Raw genomic sequence first — 19151 nt, 5'->3', positions numbered from 1 at the left:
GGGAGATAGGAGATGCACCTTTCCGTTCTACTGTGGTAACAGCTGTAATCCAAAATGTCACACTGCATGGGAACCCTTATATGTGTGATTTTGAGGTTGCGTCCACAAAGAGTTCAGGCCTGTTGATCATTGCGCTCCAAAGGGCCAGATAAGAGCCAGTGATGAACCAGAGACCATGTAGTAGCTGCTAAGAGGCAGACTATATTTCTTCTGATTTGATGTTGCATTTATATTCTGCCTAGAAGTGTCCAGGTATGCTTACTATGTCTTTCTAATAAAGCAAATAATCAAAAGATAGGAGTGTTGCTTTAGAAATCCACATCAGTAAGGAAGTGTTAACAGAATTTACTCCTTTGCACAATTGGTCAATGGTTTTCATGTATTGCTTCAAAAGAAAGATTCCTGGTGGTGAATTAGAGGTCTGTAACTCAGGAAGAGTAGGACGAGCACATGCTGTATCACCAATTACTTTGGAAAGTATCTGTGAATATTATTAAAGCCTCAAGGCTCTCTTTCACTATCGCTAGCACTGATGGGGCAAATCTGTTTCTAGTAGTCGTAGCAAAAAGGTTGCGTGGTACAGTTGCCTTCATTTATGCATGGTGCTGATGGAGCTTGGAGGCTGACCCCTCAACTGTAAATTCTGTGAAAGGAATACTGATGAGCTATTTTATACCTCCCCATGAGGCTATAAACTATCGATTATGAAACTGTCATATTTCCTAAAGACTGACATGGGGAATTATATCATATAGTACTCTTTGGAAGTTTGATGCCAAGGTAGACTGTTATTGTGAACACAGTGATTTCTCTCTAGTTAAGGATATAAAAGGTAGCTCTTAAAGGCAGGATGACACCCATCTAATTAGATCATAAGTATTTGGTCTGCCTAAAATGGCTAATGTGTAGTCCTGTGACAGAGGTGATTTTGTTTTCTCCGTAGAACATTTGAGTAAGCACATACAGCACTAACGAGATACAGCAGTTTGAAATAACACTTCTTGTAAAGTAAAGGAACATGTATCAAATTCAGGCTGAAATAGAAATGTCATGTTTATCTAACTTTGTCGTCATAGAAGATACTGATTTATCACAGCAGTTTTCATAAAATAACTTGATTTTTGAATAATTTTATTGAATTCATAAATTTCACAATTTGTAAATCACATTTGTAAATCATAAAACATTGGGAGGGCAACTTTAAAATATGGGCATATAAAACATGTCCATGAGTAAGCTGGTTACCCAGGTTTGAAGAAGTCTGACCTCTTAAAATATATAATGAAAGTTTTTTTGAGGAGAGGGGTGATTTTTCTCCAAGAGGTTATGAAAAATAGAGAACAGTTGTGATTAGGGCATCCCCCATTTAAGTGAAGACCTCACTGCCTGTGACGGAACACTTCTAGATACAGCTTTTAGCATCGAGAATAAGATGTTATCACTGCTAGGTTTCTACACTCATTTTATCAGTAACCTAGAGTGACTTTGAATAAGAAATGATAACAGTTAATCAATCTCAACATAGTACAGTTTATGAAATTCCCACAACATATAAAGGAAATTAACAGGAAATCTCTTTTATTTTAGCATTGCCAATAGAAAACATGACAAATAATTTGGTTTGAATACAATCTTTCAGCTTTCAGTCCTTCAATCTAATATTTACTACTATTCATGAACATACTTTCCTCATTGCTGCGAACTTTTAAACATGAACTATTGAACAAATATGGATAATCTTGTGGGGCTCAGTAAAAGCGTGACATGGAGAAGTGTTCCTTTTCTCCTTTCTGTATCAGTGAAACTGCTCCTACAGAAAATTTCAGAGCTATGTGAAATGCTATGGGAAATAAAATGCTTTTTAAGGAGCTATTATTACTATTATTTAGAAAATGCTTAAGACAGAGGTGAATAAAAATTATATACATATATACTATACATAACATATATACATATATAAAAATAGTCTAGGAGCTATAGTAATGTTTTCTTGCTAAATTCTGTAGACCCCTTTAGTCTCTTTATTTCCCATCTGCTGCTCTATTATTCTGTTTATTTGTTTATTTGTTTGTTTAAATTCATTTCATACTTAGGAAAGTTTCTTTGGACAAATATGATTACAGCATGTCATTAAGTTCTGATTTCTCCAAACACTGTGACTGGATTAACATCATGCATCAGGTTTTTTGGGTCAAAAGATACAAACAGCAAAGGTCAAGGTTTAATAATACTACATCAGGTCTTTCCTATGGAAGTCAAGTCAGCACTAGCAGCATCACGTTACCTCTGCCGGCGTTGGCTGCAAGTTAATTAGGAAACATTCACCTTCCATACCTATCATCAAAGTCCTTTTTTCTTCTTTTATTTTTAGCGAAGGCCCCCAGGGTTTGACTAATATAGCTGAGGTGTTATACATTCATGACAATAAACAGAAAATAAGAGATGCATTTGACTTGCTAGTGGAACCAAAGTATATTAAATAAATTCCTGGGAACCGAATACTTTAATTAGAGCTTCTACAGTTGTGCTGTGCTGCCAAATCAAGGTCTGAAAAAAAAAAAAAGTATGTAAAACATGACTAAGTATATTTAGATCTTGAGAAAGGTAATTTTAAAATCTGTGAGCCAGCTTTTTTTGGTTTATAACAGTATATCCAGTCTGTTTAGTGGTTTCCTAAGGGAGAACTTCAAATGTAACTGTTCAGTATGAGAATTGACAGTGGGTATATTTAAGTAATTTTAGGTTTTAGAATATACAGGGTTTAATACAGTGAAATAGAAAGATACAGGTTAGTGATTTAAGGCGAAAATCTAAAGAAATAAATGCTGAAAGAGTGTTTCAGAAGGTACTTAGATGCTCAAGATAAAATCCAAAAACAAACAAACAAGTCTAACCATTGTACATACAAATGTGAACTTCTGCTAATGCGTCTGCCTAGAACTGATGGACTGAGCTCCTTGTCTGCATGCCTCTCAAGGACTGGGGGATGAATAGAAATCCCTAAACAATTTCAGGTCACTTGATTAGCTTAGGACATGCCTATTCCACATGGAAGGCACAGGGTTCAGCATAAAGCTCATTTGAAGGAGGCAATTTATATAGTAGATTAGTATTATGCATCCAGGAAAAGGAAGATTAGGATTCTGTGCACTTTTCATTCACCCTAGAGCGAGGAGACCTGCAGTTTAGTCTCAGACCCTGAAATCCCTCAGACTGCAATCTTCTATGGTAGTGGCTAAGCAAGATCAGTCTGGGAGCACTGTCTAATTTTCTGCTGAAGCTGTGACTCTGAAGCCATTTCACGTAACTGGAGAAAAAGTGAGACTAAACTCTTTTGTTAGCTATCATTCTGGAGCCTGTGATTTGGTTCCAACACATAATAGTGTTGATGCATTGTGTGGAACAAGTTTGATACAAAATATGTAAGCAGTCCGTGCAAAGGAAGCCTGCAGAAAAAGCTCTGCAAATGCCTAGGAGAATGCAGGCTGGGCTACTAAATTGCTGGGCTACTGGTCTGCACTCTTTCTTGCTCATTCTGTTTTGTGGTGTGTGTTTAGTGCAAATTTAAAACTCTTGGTTTGTAATCAGATTTGGAAGCCAGAAGAGAAAAAATGTGATAAAAGCAGGAATGGAAGTCTGCAGCTACGAGGAGAATGTTTACATTTGTTTGAGTCAAGTGTTTTTGTGGGTCACTATCTTTCCAAGTGATTTTAATTCCATGCTACTATATCTAGTGTTGCCATAAGAGCAGACAGCCTCACTGCAGGGCTGGCAAATACTCTTCTTGCCTTAGAGGAATTGCTGAAGCCTCATCCTGTTCACAGCAGGAAGTACATTCAATACATTCGTTCCACTTCATTCATGTGAGATAGGCAAGCAGCCATTCAGACTTCTGCATCCCCTCCCCCCTTTTGAAATTTTAACATCAAAGATGGGAAGGCAAAGCACTCAGGTTTATGTTGGAGGTTTGTTTACCTTATTCTTTATACTTCCTCACAGGAATGCATCACTCCACCCACCTGATAGAAAATGGCACTATGTGGGAACATTTTACAGATAACTAAACTGTGTGATCATATGACCTAGTCGTGATAATGCGGAAAACCAATGTAAGAGGTCAAATGGAACAGGCGAATTATTGAGCCTTCTCGAGATTTCTTCACAACAGTTCCTATCACTCCCTCTGTAGATAAGTGAACTTTGGGAATCCTTAGGCCATGTTGCAGAAATCAGTAGCCACTAATAGTTTTCCAACTTGCTTTGAATAGTAAAGGGATTCCATATTGACATTTACTATCAATAGCCTGAAAAGACGCAGAAGATCAGCACTGCAATGCCAGATTGTAAATATGTGCTTTGCATTAAGTGTCCCAATAGGCAAACAGAATTAACTCACTTTCAGTGTGCATATTGAGCCACATTTTCAGCTGATGATAATTAAATATTCTGTTAGTAACATGATTCATGAGAAGGACGTCTTTATCTCACAAGGCTGTCTGTTATCTCCTTAATTCCACCGGCCTTTGAGAAAGGCAATCTAATGTGTCCTTTTCTTTTGGAGGATGGTTGTGCCATAGCCTTAAACTGTATGGGTGATTGGTTGATTTTAACAGCTGAATTAGTGTCTGCTAGTCTATCTGTCCAATTTTGATTATAACCCAAACACTATAGGCAGAGCATGCCCAGTGTTATATTAGAGACTAGAATCAAGATTTGCCCAAGTATCCTTCACCCTTCTCTGGAGAGAATTGAAACAATAGACTACTCATTCTTTCTTCTGTGTAGCCATCATCTTTCTCTTTCTCCCTTTTCCGTTTTTACAAGTGGCTATGATTCTGATGTTTCCAGCAGTTATACTTCTGTACAGCTTTTAACTTTTTCCTTGTCCTCTGTTTAGGTAAAATCTCTATGTGACCCCTCCCCTTTCCCTAGTTTGTGGCAGGTGGCCCGATTTGTAACTAATCAGGGAAAAAAGTGGAAGATGACCAATTTATGACACATGTTATACTCCCAGTTTTCTTTACTTATAGTTTCTTATTATTACCAGTTCAACACAGTAAAAAATGTTCAGTTTATAATGATAGCCTTAAAAATGTTGGAGAGTCCCTGTTTGCTGTCTATCATAGAAATAAATTAGCGTCAGTCTTATAGTGGGACATTCTATAAAGGCAACAAGATGCATTTATGATTTGGTTCTCTAGTATCATCTGTTACTGACAGTTGTATAGGAGTATGTATACCTGTGCACACTCACACACTATATACATATAAACTACAGGTGTTGGATTAATGTCATGTTCACTTTAGCCACTTAACAATTAGATATGTAGTCTAACCTTATGATTTATGCTCCCTTGATAGGTAAGGAGGAGAGAGCGTGACCTCCAGATAGTGCTTTATCACATCTGTTTCATATAACTCCTTTAGGATACAGAACTCAGCTACTGGAGCGTGATGTCTCTAAGCCTCAGCTGTTACAGATTCTTAAATGATTAGCTTATACATGTATTGTAACAGTTTTATGTGCATTATAGTAGTTCTTTTTAGGAGAGTACTTAAATATGGAGAATAGCTTTTGAGTTTTTTAGCCAAAGCACATAAAAATAGTTAATAAGCAAAAGATAAGAAATTACATGAACTGCATAAAATTAATACTTCCTGTTAAATCTAGAATGATTTAAGTAAGATGGTGTCCTTACATGTACTGATGTTATTTTCCAGAGGCTAATGGATCATTGTGTTATGACAGTCCACTGAAGAGAATATTGAAAACTTATTGCAGGGACATTGAAAATTAAGGTGGTTCTTGATCTCTCCTGCCTTGCTGGAGTATGTTATATTTTTTGTGGCTTTGGTCTTTGTACTACGAATCTCGTGTTTATTATAGAGTGCTTGAAAATGTAATGAGTGCCTAGCAAACAGCTCTAAATTGTTTGTTCTTGGTTGCTTGTGACTGTTGGGAGCGGGTCTAGTTACTTAGTCAGTTCTTTCAGGTCGTCTTTGCTGTATTAAAGGATTGTATAATCTAGTTCTGTAGGATATATTTGTGCATTCAATTCTCTTCAGGTTTCTTCAAATCAGTTTACTTCCCCTGAAGCTCCTTATATTGAGATTTTGCCATTTTACTGATCACTCTTTGAAGACCCAAAGCATACTTGGAATGACAGAGTAACGAATGCACCTCATTGGGGCTTTAGTGAGATTGGTTCTCTTTTAGAATGTGTAAATCTTCAAAGGAATAACTCAGTCATTGTCTCATATTACTGTCTGACAGGCAGCCACTCTCTCCTCCCTCCCACCAGAAGAGGGGTCAGAAGTCTAAGGGAGAGAATTCAAGAACTCTTAACATACAGCAGAGTGCATTTTCTCTCTTTCCAGCTTTACTTTGTTGTCTAATAAATCAGGCTATTATTCCATTTTCTTTTCTGTTCTGTCTTCTCTGCTGAGTCCCATCCTCAAGGTTAGCTCCTATGAAAGGAGTGTGGAAGATCTCTTACATATTTTTCTTCCCAGACATCAGTGGGGCAACCGTACTCTTACTGTGTCTGAGGGGAAAAGCCTGTAAGATTTTTTTTCTGCCACTTAAGCAAGCTGAATTAGCATTATGACTGAATATTAAATGGGCAAAAATCTAAAGACAAAATTGGGATAGTGACTTTATCATATTATCTTATAATACTATCTTATAATATGGTCAAGATGTTTCCAAGCCAGAAAAAGCTCTATAACCATTTAATAATTATCCACAAGACTGGACCCTTCCTCCTCCTCCTCCTCCTCCTCCTCCTCCTCCTCCTCCTCGTCCTCTTCCTCCTCCTCTTCCTCCTCCTCTTCCTCCTCCTCTTCCTCTTCCTCTTCCTCTTCCTCCTCCTTCTCCTTCTCCTCCTCCTCTTCCTCTTCCTTCTCCTCCTCCTCCTTCTCCTCTTCTTCTTCCTCTTCCTTTATTCCTCAATAAAACCAAGCACATTTACTACTTTTAAGAGAAAAACGGTTGTTTTAAATTTTTGAAAAAGATATAAAATCTTGTATAAGATTCAGATTTGTAATTCATTTGGTTAAAAAGTAGTCTCAGAAAAGGCACAGATTAAGCTTTATTTTGGTTGGTAGACTATTAATATTTCCTTTTTGTCTTTATATAATGGCTTTCATTGTATAGGAAACTTACCCATTTTTAGCATGTATTCACTTTTATAAAAATCAGAGAATTCTGTCTTTGCCATCAAACCTCCAAGATTTCCTCCTCATCAACTCTCATTACCAAGCAACAGAATGCGTGTATATCGTTCAAAAGCCTTACTATTACTGTTTGCTATTCAGTGAAAATCTCAGCAGGGGAGAAAATGTAATTTTTCATCACTATGACTTTGGGCTTTAAAATAGTAGAGATCATAATCTCAATTTAGATGGGTGGTGTTGCAAGATATTATAAAGAAAGCATTCACAGTATGAGGCATTGTGATTTTGCAGTTATGCTTCTTGATTTGAGTGTGATTTTCTTCTGTAAAGCCCAGAAGTAAACTGATTACTGAATTAAAAAAAGAAAAAAACCATTTTACCGAGAAATGGCTACATAGTATATCTCTGTGGAACCCTATTTATAAAATGGTGCTCAGCTTCTCCTACACTCTCTGTTTGTAGGAGTTCTCTTCAGTTATCTCATATATGAATCACAGACTCTGAGCTCCTTAACACTTGGCCTACTTGTGAAGAATGTTGTGTGTGGTTTATTTAAATACTACTGCCAAGCCATCCCATTTATCTGCTCGCCTCTGTGTCATCAGTTTGTTGCAAATTTGCTGCTGATGCTATTTCCTGGGCCACTTCTATAAAGTCTCATTCTTTTTAAGAATAGAACATTTAGAAGATTCTGAATTGGTTTCATGTACTGTGGGAGGTCTAGTGAGTAGGAAGATACTATGTGAACTAAAGAGTTGCTGCAGGCAATTCCATCACATTTGGGTGTGTCCCCAAATTCCAAAGTGTTTATTTCTTCAGCTACTAGTCTTTATCTTTTTATTTATATTGGTAAATGAAATAATTCTCTGGATTATGGAATAATTTGGGCAAGCGAATGCAGCTTGTTGTAGTACTGGGAAAAGTCCTGTGGCCCTGTCCTCAGAATCTGAACAAAGGAAAAGCTCCTCTGATGTCTGTCATAGTTCCAGTGATATCAAAGTCTGTGGCACTTATCCTGATGGTATGTGCAATGATCATAGCCATACTACTTCTACGGGTAAAAATTTTCACATACATGTTAATTTGGAGTTTTGAAAAGGTAAAAATGTTTCTCAGCAAGTAACAAATGTATATTAATTGCTTTCAAGGAGAAAGAAACAATTACATTTCACAGAGATTTATAAATTATAAGCAGTGTCACTTTAAATCATCAATTCTGGCAAAACCACTACATTTCTAAAATACCTGTAGGCATTTCTGATAACGTGCAGAAGAGGGACATAATGTTCTGATAACATTTTCCTGACCTATATCTCAGCTGTCACTCACCTACATCTTGACTAGCAAATTATTGCATGGTGCTGGAGACTGTTTTCCAGTACTAGACCTAGATCACCTGTACTGCTAAATCGTTAGAATGTCCCTGATGCTTTTTTTGCCTATGCCAACCAGTGAAAAAGCTCCCCAGAAATTCCCAGGCACAGTTCAGGAGTTAGCCAGACAATGAACCATTTTCAGTTAGCAGTTCGGCTGCAGCCACTCTGTTGTGGCTCAGTGCGTGTAGGCAGTTCCACGTGTGTTGGCCTCAGTGCCAGAGAATAGTCCTGGGCATGCTCATGGTACTAGTAAAACCTGTGAGGGCTCCCAGCTTAGAAAGTCACTTTAAAAAGTCAACCTCACGTATTAGCCTTTCCCCTGAAATGTCAGTCATAGCTGAGTGACAGTTTAAGACAGTCTATTACCGTCTTATTCATAATAGTTAACAAATTGCTGAAAGTTCCATCTTCAGGTTAAAGCAGACCTCTGGAAACAGGAGTTGAGCCACGGGCACTAGTCTTTCCTGTCCCTGATTCAGGCATGATTATTACCAAACCATTATGAACTGCAACCTGGCATTAAGGAATATCAAAATTAGCTCAATTCTTTGGGCTGTGAAGTAGGCTGCAGGCTGTCCTTGCAGGAGGAATGGGACTGCCAAGAAAAGGGAAAAGTAGACAACCAAAGGGTACTGCTACAGCCATCTTACTGCAGCTCTCAGTGTTGCAGCTAGGGCTCTGGTCTACTTCCTCTACTGTGCTACTTTGCTCACATTTGATTTTAATTTATTCACATATCAGGGTGGTTAGAGGTGGATTCCAGGCCTGTTAGGGCACTAGGGCAGTCTTGTAATAGTACTGCATGTGAAAGAAATAAAGCATGGATGCAGTTTAACGTAGAAAGGTCATTTAAAATGTAAAGGTCTGTACTGAAGTAGTATACACCATGAATTAATTAAAAGTGAATCTTATATAACCTAATTGTTTATAGCAGTTATTGGTCTAGATTCACACTATGTTGCTCTGCTGAAATAACGAGTTAAGTTGCATAGAATGAAAGTACTTCTGTGATAAACTAGGCTAACAAATGTATGCCGTTGCCTTTGTGGATTACAAAATGCACTGCATTTTTCTTACAAAACAGAACTGGATTTGGTAAAGATTGTGTTAATTTAAGTTTGTTCTTTTACATATTATAGTGTTCACGGTAACCTTTAAAAATCGTTGTAAAATACAGGACAGAAACGGGCTGTTGAGACAAATGGAAACGCTCACATTATTTGCTTGCAATAATGTATGTGGCAATTTGGCTGCAACTAATAATTTTGATTCTAAGATGAATTTACTTTTTGATTGCAAAAGTTATGACAACGGTGCTAAGAAGATGAAAGCTGTTAAGATTACAACATATGAATTTGAAAAGTAATCCATTTTGACCACATCAAATAAAAAGCTATTGGCATTTTCAGAATAGGTACCTGCTCCAGAATTGAGCTCTGACTGTAATCTTGACCCCTGCTCCTACAGCACTCAACAAAAATAAATAACTTGGCAAATTAAATTCAGTGTGCTAACTGCAAGCTCAGTTGTTTGCATAGCTTCAAGTATGTATAAATAGTCATAGAATGGTGCTACCTAGTGTCAAATGTAAAAGTCTTCTTCAATAATATAATAATATGAACTTTTTGTAATGAACTGGGTTTTGTTAAGTTTTTCTTTTGCTCCTATTAACTTACATGTATGGGAGATATTACAGAGTTTGATCTTAGCTACTATTAAACAATAAATGCTCATTTCTTCTCAAGTATAATAGAACTCTTGTTCTTAACTAATCTATCTACAACCTACCTACTTGTTCCATGTTTTATAGGGTGGAGTCTCCTGTGCTATGTATGGACTGACTCCAGCTCAGTCGTTTAATGCTAGCTGCGGTATTGAAAAGCAAGTTAGCATGGTGTAGGGGCATATGCGCTGCCTGGGTATGAGCTAGGACAAGTCCAGAGGAAATCTGGCCGTGGTTGTCTGTTGTTATGACCAAGCTAATTAGCTGTATTAACAATCAGGGCTCATTACTTTGTACTCAGCGTTGCACTAGCTTGTTTGGACTGTACCAGAACAAGCTGGTAAGCTTCCAAAGTACTGTGTGGCACCTTCTGTGTTACCACAACAGATTTATGCTAGCTCTGACAGCTCATAATGTTCACATCATAGCCTTGTTTATACTGCGAATGGAAACAAGGAAGGCAAAAGCATGGACTAACCCCATTAGAAAAGATCAAGCATATGTACAGCTGTAATGGCTGCTCCTCACAGCTCTGATATCTATATGTGTGAGAGTGACAGATACTGTTTTCCTCTGTTATTTCCCTCCTCCTGAGAATATATGTGTATGTGTATTTATGTGTTTGTGTATGTGTGTGTGGGTGTATACATATATATATAAACAACTGAAAATGTAATGGTGGAAAATCTCTTTAGCATTCAGGCTTATCCCAGTGTCAGCACATTTAACTTAGACTGTAAGGGCTTTAGGGTGGGATGGAGAGTCTCTTCTCTAGTGTTTGTCCTAACTATCCTGCCCTGTGTACTATTTGCACTACCAGCTGAAACTGATTATGGCACCTTGTGTATCTTACAAATTTCTTACTCTTTTACCATGTCCCTCTGAAGTAGTTTGTAAGGATATCATTTTAAAAAGAAAGGCCTCAGTGGAATTAAATATTTTGTGCTATCTATCTGGTAGATTTTCTGATATATGTGCAAAGATAAAACTTTTTCTAACAGTATGAGAAATGTGTTTGTTTTCCTGTTTGTTAACTGACTAGAGCAGGAGTTGATACACATGCCTAACTGAGTAGGTGTAAAGACAGGAAAAGATTTCATTTCTGTGCCAAGAAACCTGCGATTAGAGCTTCTAACCGTTCTCCTCTGATTATTGTAATTTCATGCCAGTGAAATCTGTGGGTCTCAACCAAAAACTCTTCACAAACTTCCTCTTAATTTTGAAAGAGGAGTCATTAAATTTGCAGTGTTCTCTCTCCAGAGTGATTACTAGATTAAAGATGTGCTGTAAGTGAGCCCACAGTTACTGAGCAGTGTTTTCCAGCCATGACCTAAGAAAGACAATGCTTTCCTTGTTTGTAAGTTGGCTTTTTTGCTTCCCCTGGGGAGCTGCTAATGTGGCTTACAGGAAGTGCACTTACAAAACATCAGTAAGGATTTGTTTCCTAGGATGAGTAACCATGCAGAATGTGTCTTTTATTGAAGATACATGTCTCAAAAAGTGTGAAAAAGTCATTCTGGAGTACAAGGCTGGCTAACTTAGGGTTTAGGCAGGTCTGTGTTTGGCTGTGACTACGGGATTGTACAGTGCATGAGGATTCTTTCCAGCAGAAGTAAAGCAGGCATTAGGGTAACGCTACAAGAAAGCAACAGCATTTTCTTTTACGTCTTCCATCTAGTTTAAGGCGGGTCATCTAAGCTCCCTGTGTAATCAGTGAGTAGAAGTGTATGCTTCCAGATCTCCTCAGATTTTTCTCCCTGCAGTAGGGAATCCATTTCACCTTTCCTTCTGTATGTTTGTTATGCTGGAAAATCTTCTCGAATTGCCTATACCTGTCCTTTGATTACTGAGAGCAAGCAGGCTATGCATGTGAGTATCTCTCACTTAAGTGCCCAAAATTAGGTAGGGCTGAATCTAGATCAAATTCTGGAACTACCAGTTCATCAATATAGAGTGAACAGGGTTATAAGAACAAGATTAGGCTTGGGAGAGTTTGTTAACCTTTAAAAAGAGTTGTTTAAAAAACAGTGTGTCTTATATTTGATAATATTTTTAGCTACCTTTATCTAACTGTTAGCGCCTTCACAACTGATCTTAGTAGGCATTCTGTATTTTAACCTCTAGAGCCTGGATGAGTCTTTGACCATCTTGAGAATTTTAGAAGACCAACATATGCCTGAAATGACACGTTTCTTTGCAGATCTAATATCCAGTTCTGCAGTCTTCCCATAAGTAGAACTCTTATCAAATTTAATAGTAGTTATGCAAGAAGGTCCAGAGAGTATCCTATTTGCCTCGCTGTTGAAAATGTTTCAAATGAGAGTTTCACAGTCCCAAATAAAAATACAATCACTGACAACCCAGTAAGAAGATAATGTAAGAATGATACATATGTTTGTTTGTCAGTGCAAACACATGCACATTTTAATAAAGACAATGTTGAATAAAAATTTTAAAGTGGAACTGAAAGCCTTTTCTTGTGCCAAAACTAGACATTTGCCAAGTTTGTCTTTCATTCTGCAAAGGGTGATGACCTTGATAATGCCCAAACTAGTATATGAATCTGCACTGTCATTCAGTGAATACATTCAGTTCCATCAGTTTTTTGCAACCTAGGATTTTAGTTTTAGCAGATAAGCAGAGAGACAGCTGCATTTGTTTTCACTGATGTGGAATATTAAGAGGTTTTGTTTGTTTGCTTGTTTTTAATCATTTATTTTGTCAGTTGTGAAATATAGAAAAAATCTTGAAACCAGAAGAAAAAATTATTTTCTCCAAAGCTTCAAAGACAACTCCTGCAACTCCTGTACATAAGCCAAATTCCGAAATACTTAGGAACCGCTGCCTTTTCAGTTAGGTGCAGTTTTGTCTTAAGTACTTTATATTACTCCTGGCTAGTTTTAATTAAAATCTTATTTTATATCATTCAATTTTCTATAAAAATAAATAAGCAGTCTAGCACAGCAGAAATCATGATCATATACTGTGTGCTCAGTCACATTGTCCTGAAGTCCTTCAGAAAAGCTTAAACATTTTGTCTGACCAGTTATTGTAGAAGCCTTTCCAAATCCTCCGTAGCAGAGTTGCTTCATAATATTCGATTTTACTCGATTGCAGTCAGAAGCAGGTGCTTCAAAATATTAAGTCCACTGTAACAGAAGACACAGATTTTACAGCAAACATATCATTTTAGCAAAATTAGACTGTATCATGAAAACAATGGGCCTAACTTGAGCTTACCTTTAAAACGCTGTGTGTCTCCTCTTTTGTGTAACCTATGCCTTTTCTATTTGCTAGGCATAGCTCTGTAGAGTCATAAACTTTTCCAGTCATTTGCCTTTAATTTGTCCTTGCTTTCTGGTGACCTAGTTGGCCATATGCTCTATGGTATTTTCAAGCATATTTGTGATATTGTAACATTATGACTATAATAAATTCATACTATGCAACTTAAGAAAAATGTAATGAGAAAGAAAAAGAGTTTGTATAGGTCTTTAAAATACATTTCAACCACTGAGGAAGGTACATATGATTTCTGCTGTGCAATGGGAAAACTAAGGCACTGCCTGCAGTCACATAAGTGTGTTTACATTTATACGTCCAAAACAGGGAGGGAGAGAATAGCAATGGGGAACTGATATACACTCAGGCTATAGCTGGGCTGTGTGTTCGAGCCTGTTTACTTTGCAAAATTGCTATGGATGGAAAAGCTGAAAAAAGGGAGGAAAAATGAAGATAAAATTATATCTGTTATGTGGGATAACACTTATCCTCCTTTACTTTTTGCTCTTTCTTTTTTACAAGCTCTAGGACTTAAATACTAAGATAAAAGGTTACTCACATTCCACTGAAATTAAATAAGATTGATTTTGTTTTAAATGCTGGATGGAGGGAGCTACAATTAAGTCTTTACCCCTCTGATTAGCTGGAAAACATTTTGAAAAGCAGCTCCAGTTATGTATCATGTTCCAGTCTGGTTTCAACAACAGGAATCTGTGAGAACATTCTATTTAAGGTTTCTTTATCTATGTTCACCTTTGTCTGTTTGCACTGAAGTGAAAAATGCAAGGAATTTTCTGGCTTGTGTATAGGACCCAGATCAAATGAGTTTAACGAGATAACACACTTGTTTTTGCACACACACTCATACCTACTGACACACAAAGTTGAAAGTGCATGAGGCAAGGAAAAGAGCACAATGCAGGTGTAGTAGTCACTGCCACAAAATAAGCAAAGAAATACTCAAAATATAATTTTGTGTTTCGTTAAGCCAAGAATCCCTAACAAAAATTCTAACTTTTTTTAAGTTATATTTTAGTTGCTGAGAAGAGTGAAGTGCTCTCCGTTGTCTAATGTGAATATTATACTCTCTTGTTACCTTGAACATAAGATAAAGAGGCATTAATGGACATTATTCCCCTTTCACCAGAACCAGCATTCTACTTTGGAGATGATGAATACTATGTTGATGAGAGTGCTGGCTATGTTGAAGTACGTGTCTGGAGGACAGGAACCGATCTATCTAAAGCTGCCTCTGTTACAGTAAGGTCTCGCAAATCTGAACCACTAACTGCAGAGGGTAAGTTACTGCTTTGCTCTAGTTTCATAATACGTCTTAAGAAGGCTCACTTGTACATTTGGTTTTACTTTGATATAGGTTCAGCTACATGAGATGGAATTCATGTGTCTCTTGTTTTTAGCAAGTCTTCTTATTATTTAAACAATTTATGTACTTATTTATGGAATTTGCTCTTAGGAGAACACAAATAGGAGCAACTTTGAGGTCCAGTACTGAGAGAAATGCCTTCAAATACTCATACAAAATATTATCCCACAAAGGCAGTTGATTGTTGCCTCAAGAGCGTATGCTAGGCACAAGTTGCAATCATCTGCCAGTATGAAGAGTTTACTCCTCTCACTTTTACTGTAGACAGTAAGCAATTATTGTCTGTTATTCTGTGTAGCCGCCTTCGCTGTGTGGTTCCATGCTGCTTTGAGAGAACCTTCATCTGCAGAATCAAGTGCTGGTGTGCCGTATTTTTTTATGAACTGGGACGTTTAAAACTGAGACAGACCAATTATCTTTCCTTAGATGCTTATACTGGATGCAAGCAGAAACTAGAGTTCATCTGCTGAACTAATTTTCAGATAAGCAAAGCTGTGTAAAACTTTACTGTTACGATAGGGATCTGGAGAATCTAAGCATTTGCCTATAGCATGTCTTTCCACATTTGTATGCTTTCTCTTGAAAAATAAAATTGTTAAGAGATCTGAGAAAAATAATGATTACTTCATTTCTGAAGTTTTGCAGAGCTTTTTTACCTGACCTGAAGCCTTTATCTCATCCTGAATCTTTAAGTTATTTTATTTCTGGGGGAAAAAAACACATTGCCATACAGTAAAAATCTCTATTCATTGTGCCAGGACATCCTGGATTTTAGGCTGACTGTGGACCAGGGAACCAAACTTCATGGCTGACATGGCTCTCAGGCTCTGTAATCTGTTGGTCACAGACTGGAAGGTCTGACATGGCTGGCTGCTTGCAAAAGCTGCGGAACTGGTTCTGTGTTGACATGACGCAGCAGTGTTTCTGCTGTGCTGAGCAGCCGCCAGTCCTGACATCCTGCCTTAGAGGCTCAGGTCTGGGGTAGACCAACATGGATGCTAGGCAAGCGCCCGTCAAATTATGGCCTTACATCTGACTAACTTTTGACAAATTCATGGAATTCCAAACAAACCATTTACATTTCCGTGAATCGTAATTCCCCTCAGAGATTTGTTTCAACAGCTGTGCTGCTGCTTAATCTCCCTGAAAATGCACATTAGAACTCAGTCTTCCACTGGAGTCCTAGACACCTTTACTGCTTTGGTATCCCAGACACGGTGTCATGCTCTAATCAGTATCTTGTTTCATTTACTTCCTTCTCGTTGGTTTGTTTTGGATTAGCCTAGTTTGCTTAAAAACCAAGCCAAAAAACAAAAAAGCAAACCAAACCCAGGTAAAACTATCTCTAACAGCAGAAGGTGCTAAACCCCACCTGGAAGTGGTCTGGGCAGAATTTGATTCTTTTGACTTCCATTCGTTCTTGTTGCACAACTCCTCTGAATAGCAGTTCTTCCTAACAGCTCACTGGCCTTTTCTGCTTCCCTTTTTAGCTAATCTCAAAACTTGCAACTTCATTACAGAATAATACTAACTTTCTTTCCAAAAGACTCTACTTCATTTCCAGATTCTTTCTCAAAGCTTTATGCTTATTTTCAGTTCTCACTTGCAACAAACTGCTGATTTTGCTGGAGTAACTTTTGGTTTACACAGAAGAGAATCAGGCCCCATAAGTAGCTTATATCACTAAACAAAAAATGACCTAATATCAAATTGTTTTATTTTATAGTCCAGCTTAAATGATCAAGAGATATTTTTGCTTTACAAGATTGCCAAAATTTGGCAAATTTTAAAATTATATTTAAAGAAAAAACAGATTTATCTGTTGTTAAAATTAACTGCTTAATGATAGATATTTGTATTTTTAATTACATGCAGTTAAATTTGATATTTTTGCATCTGGTTTCTGTTGGTAGCTGGGCTAGATTATGTAGGTATCAGTCGTAATTTGGATTTTGCTCCTGGAGTCAATATGCAGACATTTCGCGTGGTCATTCTGGATGACCTTGGACAGCCAGTGTTAGAAGGAACTGAGAAGTTTGAGCTTGTGCTAAGAATGCCCATGAATGCTGCCCTTGGAGAGCCAAGCAAGGCCACCATCTTCATTAATGACTCAATCTCTGACTGTGAGTATTAATTATTTGTACCTTTTTACATTTACTTCACAGTGCATTTCCATGCAAGAGGTGGATGACTGCTGAGATGTATGTTATATATCTGATGCAATATAGCACAATAAAATAGTGGATGGAAGATGTGATAACTTTTGCAGTCATATTTTCTACATGCTTTTTATGTTTTTCTGCCCAGTGCCTAAGATGCAGTTTAAAGAACCTGTATATGTAGGCAATGAAAATGATGGACAGATTTCTGCCATGATATACAGGAGTGGGGATATCCGATACACATCTACTGTGAGATGCTATACTAGACAAGGTTCAGCCCAGGTAATGATGGACTTCGAAGAACGTCCTAATACTGACAGTTCCATCGTCACATTTCTTCCTGGTAAGCTCCTGTTATTTTAGAAGCCTCTAGTCTATTAAGGGACCTCTGGAGATCATCTAGTCCAACCTCCCTGCTCAAGCAGGGTCAGCTAGAGCATATTTCCCAGGATCACATCCGGGCAGGTTTTGAGTATCTCCAGGGAAGGAGACTCCACAACCTCTCTGGGCAACCTCTTCCAGTGCTCAGTCACCCTCACAGTGAAGAAGTTTTGCCTCAGGTTCAGATGGAACTTCCTGTGTTCAGTTTCTGCCCATTGCCTCTTGTCCTGTTGCTGGGCACCACGGGAGAAGAGACTGGCCTCATCCTCTCGACACCCCCCCCTTCAGATACTTGTACACATTGATGAGATCCCCTCTCAGTCTTCTCTTCTCCAGGCTCAACAGGCCCAGCTCTCGCAGCCTTTCTTCAGAGGAGACATGCTCCAGTCCCCTGATCATCTTTGTAGCCCTCCGCTGGACTCTTTCCAGGAGTGCCATGTCTCTCTTGTACTGGGGAGCCCAGAACTGGACACAGTACTCCAGGTGTGGCCTCCCCCCTGCAAGGGCTGAGTAGAGGGGCAGGATCACCTCCCTCGACCTGCTGGCAACTCTCTTCCTCATGCAGCCCAGGATCCCATTGGCCTTCTTGGCCACAAGGGCACACTGCTGCCTCATGCTTAACTTGCTGTCCACCAGGACTCCCAGGTCCTTCTCTGCAGAGCTGTCACATTAGAGATGAAAAACATATAAACGAGGTGACTCTGACTTGAAAGAATACTGCCTGATGCTCTCTGTTTTTGCAGAAGACAGCTGAGTGTTTTTACCTGTTCAGTTTACACACACAATATTTTTCAAAGCCCTGAACAAGTATTGTCATCTGTTTGTAATCCTTGGTATGCCCTTATCACAGAAATGGTAAGCTTCACATTTGCATGTACATATACCATGTATGCATGAACTCTTTTGAAGAGTGAGTTGTTCTATCTGCTTTCATTTGGAACTGGCCTCAGGCTTTGATGCTATCATGTACTTCATGCCTTTGCTATTGCTTCTGCACAACCAGGAACCAGAGTCCCACGTTTCAGGATTAATAGACACAGGCCCATTAGGAGGTGATTTTTTTCCTCTTTTCTTCTAGTGTCACCCTACTGTTTCTCCAGCAAAGAGGTATATTGGGATCATATCTTGTTTCCCTAAACTCCTCAAGTCTATTTAAGATGCAGCAGTTTCAGTACAGTCTTCTTCATGTTTCCCCTGTAAAAATGAGCAGGATAAATATTTTGGATTTTTTTTCTCTTAATGGATAATTTAGTTTCTGTAGGGGGAAAAAACACTTCAGATAATGAGCACAGTCAGTATTCCAGATGTTGCATAGATGTAGATGGCAAATACCAAATTCTTCACTGCAGAAAGCACAAGGTCCATATGAAGGGAAGACACCTGTGCCTCAGCTTAGGCCTGCTTCTTTGCGTTCCCTTCATCTTGAGGAGCCTTTATCACTATTACATGCATAGTGATGGAAAAATATTGTAAATTGGCCCCATGTCTCTTGTACCCTGTGCTCTTCTTTTTGTCAGGGATGTAGGAATCATTCTCCTGATGATGAAACCACTAAGCATCACGTTGGGAGCCAGATACTCTGCATATCACTTACAACTTTTATTTGTCTTGTAGAAGACCTAAGTTCCTTATTCCTAGAGTGTCAGAACATTCAATATGTTTAGACA

The 19151-nt window shown here is 38.2% G+C and overlaps 1 protein-coding gene across 2 annotated transcripts in view; it reads left to right on the top strand.

Moving 5' to 3' along the window:
- Positions 1 to 19151, top strand: part of FREM2 (FRAS1 related extracellular matrix 2) — a 143884-nt gene that overhangs the window by 85090 nt on the left and 39643 nt on the right. For both annotated transcript variants that reach the window (XM_068929970.1, XM_009678630.2), the window contains exons 7-9: positions 14705 to 14854; positions 16855 to 17064; positions 17249 to 17446. In XM_068929970.1, the coding sequence (XP_068786071.1) occupies positions 14705 to 14854; positions 16855 to 17064; positions 17249 to 17446 (558 nt within the window). The remainder of the gene's footprint in view (positions 1 to 14704; positions 14855 to 16854; positions 17065 to 17248; positions 17447 to 19151) is intronic.

Source organism: Struthio camelus, chromosome 1 (genome assembly GCF_040807025.1).
Source record: "Struthio camelus isolate bStrCam1 chromosome 1, bStrCam1.hap1, whole genome shotgun sequence".
Taxonomy (NCBI): domain Eukaryota; kingdom Metazoa; phylum Chordata; class Aves; order Struthioniformes; family Struthionidae; genus Struthio; species Struthio camelus.
Note: the sequence above shows the minus strand (reverse complement) of the source record. Positions and strands in the feature narration are given on the sequence as shown.